The 7,838-nt window shown below is 43.2% G+C and overlaps 1 protein-coding gene across 1 annotated transcript in view; it reads right to left on the bottom strand.

Annotated features, from left to right (window-relative positions):
• PKNOX2 (PBX/knotted 1 homeobox 2) overlaps window positions 1–7,838 on the bottom strand; it is a 37,494-nt gene that overhangs the window by 21,061 nt on the left and 8,595 nt on the right. Inside the window, exon 3 of the mRNA XM_019470390.1 lies at window positions 4,824–5,006. Coding sequence (XP_019325935.1) covers window positions 4,824–4,981 — 158 coding nt within the window. The 5' untranslated portion in view covers window positions 4,982–5,006. The remainder of the gene's footprint in view (window positions 1–4,823; window positions 5,007–7,838) is intronic.

Below are 7,838 nucleotides of genomic sequence, written 5' to 3'. Positions count from 1 at the left end.
CAGAGAGAATTTTAACCGATTTGGGTGCAAATGCATCAGCAACCCCCCCAAATCCAATGGTTTTAGCGCAAAGTCTCAGTGGAAAATTAACGCAAAGTGGGTGTTTCGCCTGCTTCGGTGTCGAAATGTTGTAAAAAAAATCAGCATTTGCCTGTTTTCACCAGTAAATCTTCAATCCTCCCTTGAGCTGGGTAGCAAAAGGAATTTTCTTGCTAATTATATATATAATTTATTTATTTGTCTAATATACTTATATATTCATTTCTGTGTTTAGTTATATATAAATAAAATAGCTATATATATTATTTATTTATTTGTCTAATATACATTTCTGTATTTATATAGAAATATTTTTATATTTTATTTGTCTAATATACTTCTATATTTATCTCTGTGATTATTTATATATAAATAAAATGTTTTCATACACACACACACACATATATATATATATAAAAATACATATGTGTATGCCCACAGTCTTCTCCAGCCAAACTCACCCTTATACTCAGGTTCTTGGCATGAAAAAAGCAGATTTCTCGCCTCCCTTAAATCTCCTTTATTGTTCATAACTCAAAAGTTTGGCTCCTGCACCTGTAAATTCACCCGGCGCTGTTTAATTTCTAACTCTCCCAACCCAGAGTCTGATTTCCGTCCCTCTTCTCTTCCCCGGTGCTAAATAAATTAGTGAAAATTTGGGGTTCGCTTCCCATTCCTATCCCAGCAGTTTGGATTTCTCTTCCCCCCCCCTCATTTTCTATCTAAAACCAAAATGCAAGCAGATTTTGGGATGCTCCAGCCATGCCACTGAGTATCTCCCCATCCTCTTTCTCTTTTTCCCTTTTTTTCTCCCTATTATCTCCCTTGAAAATTATTTTTTGGGGGGGGGAACATGGTGCCCTCCCCCCTTTTTTCCATTTTTTTTTCACCTCGTCACACTCATTTACCAGGATGCCGAAGCCCTTTTCGCATCCTGCCCCGAAATCCTGCCAAGTTGGCTGTTTCCAGCCAAGTCTGCAACTAATTGGGCTATTACCCAAAAAAAAGCCTCCTCTGCGGCTGTTTCGAAGCCATTACCTCACCTTGGACTAAAGAAAATAATAAAAAATAAATAAAAATAATCCCAAGTCGGCGGAAAAAGAGGCGAGAGGATGCTCGGATGCGAGTATTTGCGCCCCGACGGGGATGCTGGGCAGGGAGGAAGGCAAAAATGCAGCCAAAAATGGCTTTATGGGGAGCAGGTGGGGATGGGAAAGGGGGAAAGAGGCAGCAGGTTTCTGGCTCAGGAGCACGAGCGTCTCGGCAGTGGGAAAAGGGGGGGGAAACGGTCTGGATTTGGGTATGAAAGTCGCAGGCGTTGGAAAAAAATGCAGGGGGGGATTTTTTTTTTAAATTTTTTTTTTTTTCCCCAGAAAATGGCCGAAAATAGTTGCAGGAGGGGGAAAAAAAAATCTAAAAAGAAAAAGGAAAAAAAAAAAAGGTAAAAAAAAGTACAAAGAATTACAGTAAAAAATGTAAAAAAAAAGTTTAAAAGGTTAAAAAATATGTAAAATAAATGTAATATTATGTAAAAATTTCAAAAAATATGTTAAAAATATGTTTTAAAATATGTCAAAAATGTAAAAAAATAAAAAATTGAAAAAAGTTTTGAAAAAAGTTTTAAAAATTGTAAAAACAAAAAAAAGTCAAACAATCCCCATGTTTTTGCAAGACTCCTGGTTAAAGCAGAGATTTCTGAGGTGCCGCTTGCTCGACGATTATATTCCTTTTTATATTATATTTCTGGTTTTTTTCATTTCTTTGGGAAGAAAATCCTTTGCCGGAGTTAGCGGCTGCTCACCAGGCAACGTGGGGGCTTCCCGCAGGTTTAAATGTGCTAATCCCTCTTGCTTTAGGTTTTTTTTTGAAGACCATGGCCAAATATGTCAACTCTGGAGAGCAACCACAGTGAAGGTCTTCAGGGCAAGAAAATCTCCTGAATCAGCAATATTTACCCTATTCCTTAGCGTTTCCCAGTGAAATTTCTTGCTGCCATCACACGTGCTGAAAACAGTGGTTCTGAGCCCAAAAACATGCTGAGGACATCAGGAGTTGGGGGGGTTTCATTGATCCTGCTTAAAAATCAATCTCTCCACCCAATTTTTAATCTGAGACTTTTTTTTTAAATATTTTTATAATCAAAAATTTATTTTTTTATAATTTTCCAAATTTGTCCCTGATGTAACCACTTAAAAAGCACTTTTTGGGGGGGGCAAAGCTGCTTTTATCGCTTTCTGTGCTGAAAATGCTGAAAAATCAACATATCCACCCAATTTTAATAATTTTTAAAAATATATTTATATAATAAGTAAATAAATAGATAAAATTTTGTATTTTTTTAATTTTTGATTTTTGTCCCTGATGTAACCACCTAAAAAACACTTGGGGGGGGGGCAAAGCTGCTTTCATCGCTTTTGCTGAAAACGCAAGACCATGGCCAAATATGTCAACTCTGGAGAGCAACCACAGTGAAGGTCTTCAGGGCAAGAAAATCTCCTGAATCAGCAATATTTACCCTATTCCTTAGCGTTTCCCAGTGAAATTTCTTGCTGCCATCACACGTGCTGAAAACAGTGGTTCTGAGCCCAAAAACATGCTGAGGACATCAGGAGTTGGGGGGGTTTCATTGATCCTGCTTAAAAATCAATCTCTCCACCCAATTTTTAATCTGAGACTTTTTTTTTAAATATTTTTATAATCAAAAATTTATTTTTTTATAATTTTCCAAATTTGTCCCTGATGTAACCACTTAAAAAGCACTTTTTTGGGGGGGCAAAGCTGCTTTTATCGCTTTCTGTGCTGAAAACGCTGAAAAATCAACATATCCACCCAATTTTAATAATTTTTAAAAATATATTTATATAATAAGTAAATAAATAGATAAAATTTTGTATTTTTTTATTTTTCCATTTTTGTCCCTGATGTAACCACCTAAAAAACACTTGGGGGGGGTGGGGGGGGCAAAGCTGCTTTCATCGCTTTTGGTGCTGAAAACATCTATTTTTGAAACAACCTCTTTTTGCTAACTTTGACGATGAAATGGCTGAAGACTTTCTTTAAATTTATTATGGAAAACATATGGAAATTTATGCAGACTCTAATTTTCAACAGGTAATGTCGCTCGGCGAGCGCGATCACGCTCGGTACAAATGATGCTCCGTATCACACCCCTTTAGCAGAACCAGGTGATTATTAAAGCATTTTTTTTCCTCCAAAAGGCAGCTTTTCCAATCATTTCTGCTTCATTTTTGCACATTTCTGACAGTAAGGGTGATCGCTTGCACAGCCTCTGCAGTAAAATATTAATGCAGAGCTCCCCCAAACCCCTTTTCTAGCACTTTTCTCCCCAAAATGGTCCCCTTGATGATGAGTAGCTGGTTGTAGCTCTAATAATTGATTTTTTTTTATTTATCACTGCCCCTCCCCATCTCTTCCCTGTCTTTGGGGAGAGGAATTTGCTTTTCCAAGCCTTAAAAATCCCAAATTTTCAGGTGAAAAGCTCACAGCAGTCACAGCGTTGAGTCAAAAAAAAGCAACTCTTGGCTGCAGCTTTTCCTCCAAACCCACTAAACTGAAGGAAAAATGCTTGAGCAACCCCCTCGATAGGGACAAAAAGGAGGGTTTGGGTCAACGATGCCCCTGAGGGTCCCCAAAATTCAGTGTATTAAAATGGGGGGCAGATAAGGGACAGGGACGGGGCAGGTAGGGGGGGACGTCTCCGTAGGATGCTGCGGAAAATCTCAGCTATTTTAAAAGTCCCTTAAATTGCCCATTAGGACTAAAACGGCGTCGCGGCTCCCCGCTGCGTAAGCGAGAAAGGCGACATGTTTCGACGTGGGGAAAAAAAAAAAAATTGGGAAAAAAACCCCTCTCGGAGCAGAGCAGTGAAGCGAGCAAATGATGACACAGAAGTTGAAGGAGCCATAAAAACCCCACCGAGGTGTCGTTTGCAAGAAGTGACCTTTTCCCACCGAAGGAGACGAGTGGAAAGGAGACCCGGGTGGCTTCAGGGGGGGTGTAAAAGTCGATTTATTTATTTTAGCTTGCAGAGAACAGGCCTGATTTTTTTTTTTTTTCCCTGGGATTTCCTGAGATTTTTCTGCTTTTGCAGCCGAGATATTCAGCAAATGGGGGAAAAACTCAAAATTTCCCACATGAACCCCCCCAAAAAACCTGCTCTGAACGTGGAGACGGTTCAGCGCTCAATCTGGATCATCCCCATTCGGTCATTGTAGCCGGGAAAGTGGAAACGTGATGTGGATTTGCCCCCCCCCAGAAAATCTCGGGATGGGCTGCAAGGTGCGGGACCGTCTGCGAAATCCAACCTCAACCCCCAGGTCCAGCCCATTGGGGTGCTCCAGTAGAGTTTCTCTTGGACAAACTCCTCTTCTTATAATAACTCCGTAACGATGCTCGGAAAAGTTATTCGACCCCTTAGAGCAACATTGTAGATGAAGTCTTTTTTTCCCCCCGCCACGGGTTGCCAAAAAACACCGTAAAAATAAATCAAAAGGCCATTCCTGCAGCTAAACCTGTCCCGGTTTAGCCAGACGTTTCATCTTTCCAGCTTATTAACCTGCTGGCTGCAAACGCGCCACTCTGTCGGCTTTCCAAGAATACCCCGTGACCCCAAAATAAGCCAGAAAGGGGAAAAAAAAAAAACCATACTTTGACCCAAAACCCTTCAGTCCTGCAGATTGTGTCAAGAGGGGTTTTAATTTTTGCCAGTCTCTGAAATGAACATTTTGGGGTGAACTACTTTGTAATGGTCATTATTTAGGAAGGCAGGGTAATTAATGCAGGAGTTGGGAGTCACGAGGTGTCTGGAAGGAGCCCATGGGTGCTGGGGGACACTCACCTGCGGGGTGTCTTGGTAGGGAGGAGGGGGCACCGTCTGGGTGGCCATCATCGTCAGAGCCGGTGCCGGGGAGACATGGTGCATCCTGGGTGGGAGTCACATCGAGAACCTGCGGGCGGAAGAAATGCTGATGGATTAAGGGGGATCTCCCCCCAAAAAATCCCACAGAAAGAAAAAAAAAAAGGGGGACAGAAAGGAGAGGGGACGTTCTTCACACAAGCACCCTGGCACAGCGCTCCACAACTCAGTCCCTGGAAGAAACCCAAGATGGTGCTATGACCCTTATCATAATTTGATGATTATTTGAGATTTGTGATTTCGGATAAAGAATGCATCGGGGCAAAGTGAAGAGGGTCACTGGCAAGGAGATCTTCCCTGGAGAGCAGCCAGGCAAGGGCAGAGCTCTTGGAGATGATGGCTGCCATCGGTGAACTTCATTATGAACCCTGGTGCACCCAGGGCATTTTCTTTCCACCCCTTACGCCTATAACCACAGTGCCTAAATGGGGATTTCCATCCCCTTTCCAGTTATTCCTACATTTTGGAAGCAGGAAGACAAGTCATAAATGAAAAACTTTCCATTTTCTGAAATTATACACTTAAAAAAAAACCCCCAACGGTGTGTCTCTCTGCCTTTGGCCACCATGGAGTCACATCCTAAAGCACTGCATGCTCGAACCAGAAGGGACATTGTATGTATCCGATGTTGAGCTGACCGACATAGTTGACTCCTCCATTGAGTTGACCAACCCAGTTGACTCCTATGCTGCACTGACCAACCCAGTTGACTCCTATGCTGCACTGACCAACCCAGTTGACTCCTCCATTGAGTTGACCGACCCCATGGTGACTGAATGCACAGAAATGAGGAAAGAGGGTTCAAACCCTTGCTTGATTTCAACCAGGGAGCAAACCCTGATTTTGCACATCCCATACGGACATCTTTGAACCCAGGGAGGCAGTCTGAGACATGCCACCCTCAACCTCCCTTGAAGTTGCTCTGCTTTCTGTAAATGCATAGTTATTTGGGGGGAAAACAGACTTTTTTTTTTTGGTATCTTCAGGTCCCAAGGAGATGGGGAAAAAAGAGGGGCACCAGGAAGAGGCAAATTTGTAGAGGAGCTCTTGGCTGGATGCTGTCCCCAAGGATAGACCTGGTGGCAGATGTAACCAAAAAGCAATTCTTGGCCCCAAAATGCCTCCTCTCCTCTCACTGCAGCTGTGTGGTCGCTTCAGAAGAAAAGCCAATAATCTTGCTTAAATCCTCAAAAAAATCCCTGTCCTGAGTCCTCTCGGAGGCTCTGAGCCCTGTGTTGAGCCAACTCACAAAGCCACCTGGCAAAGTCTCCCCAGAGCCTCCAAAAGTGCATTTCTCTCTGCAAGGACTCATTTTTGTAAGAGATTACATCTCTTGAAGGGTTTGCCCCGTTGCGATGCCCATCGTTGCATTGGGTTCCCTGTTGGCTTCTCATCTGGAGAGGACCTGCCGCGCTGTCCCGTGGAAAGCAGAACTGCAAAAAGTTACGCACAGTCCTCTGATATAGTGAAGGCACCTGCCAAAAAATAGCACCAGCGTTGTTTTTGCCATGAAATGGTGACATGCAGGAAGAAATGCTCTCACACAAGGCAGAGGAGCAGGGATACCGATGAGCTCATTAAAAACCGAGGCACATTCGGGGTCTTCGGATCAGTCTCCACAGTTTTTGGGGGAAGATCCTCAATATTCTGGTCTTGTCCATGAGGTCGGCAGTTATTTGGGGGAAGATTCACAATATTCTGGTCTTCTCCATGAGGCTTCGGGCTTTACAGGCACCACCAGGCACCAAGAGAACAAATGCACTGAGCCCACGTGGAAAGCCAAGTGCTGTCTGCATGGGATGAGCGTCATCCACTCTGACTATTTTGCATGAATAAATTAATTTATTTTTTTCACTTTGCACTAGTATGGATGACCCGTGAATTGAGTATTAAGAGAGCACACCCAAAATCCCGTGCATTGGTAAGGCAGACTGGGATCCTTGCATGGCACAGACCTCTTGCAGCGAGAAGGATATTGCATTTATGGGATTAAAACGATGCTTTTCATCTTTTTTCCCCAACAGCAAAATAGCGGGAGGCAAAATTATTTGCTCCTGAGTGAACTGGCGGCTTAAAATCTTCGGTGCCCGATGTCAAAACTCGGCTCGCAGCTGCAGGCACCTCCTCGAGGGGTAACACCAAGGGGAAATCTCCCCACCAGAAATAGCTGCAGCTGGAGAAAAGCAGAATTCAGCACCGTGACAGTCTAGACATCTCGGTGGGAAGCTAAAAAAAATGAAAGATTGCTATTTTGGCAAAAAAAAACCCCGCTTGGCATCTATTGTTCATGCCAGGAGCAAACCTACCCCTAGCGCACGGCGATTTATTGTGGGGTGCAAGCTTTTCGGCCAAATATATTCCCAGAAGGTGGCAGTCCGGAGCCCAATTTAATTGCCAAATATCATCTAACCTGCTAAAATCAAGCCATTCATTAAGGCTTTATGGGCGTTGATTTGTTTGGAGAATAGGACTTACAGCCAAATGTAAAAAAAAAAAAAAAAAAAAAGGATAAAAATGAGAGACAGCTGTTGCCGATAGCGGTATATTTATCTTGGGGGAAAGAAATGCACTCAGGCGCCGTAAATATCCGGGGAAGCGCCTGGCGCCCGCGGGAAAAGCGGGTGTTTCACGCGGGAGCCCCCGGCCATGAATCTTGGGATAACGGTGCAAAGCTGTCAGCCCCGTGGATTTATCGGCAGCCAAACACAGGGAAGGGTCGAAAGCTGCTATTCTATGCATTAATCCTTTCTTATTTTTTATATTTTTTATTTTATGCGTTAATCCTCTTTCCCCCCCCCCCCCCCCCCCTCTTTTAAAAAATGTTGGTGGGGGGGGGTTGGGGAGAAAAAATAAGGGGGGGGGG

The sequence above is a fragment of the Aptenodytes forsteri genome, unplaced genomic scaffold, assembly GCF_000699145.1.
Source record: "Aptenodytes forsteri isolate BGI_AS27 unplaced genomic scaffold, ASM69914v1 Scaffold126, whole genome shotgun sequence".
Taxonomy (NCBI): Eukaryota; Metazoa; Chordata; class Aves; order Sphenisciformes; family Spheniscidae; genus Aptenodytes; species Aptenodytes forsteri.
This window is presented reverse-complemented; position numbering and strand designations above follow the sequence as displayed.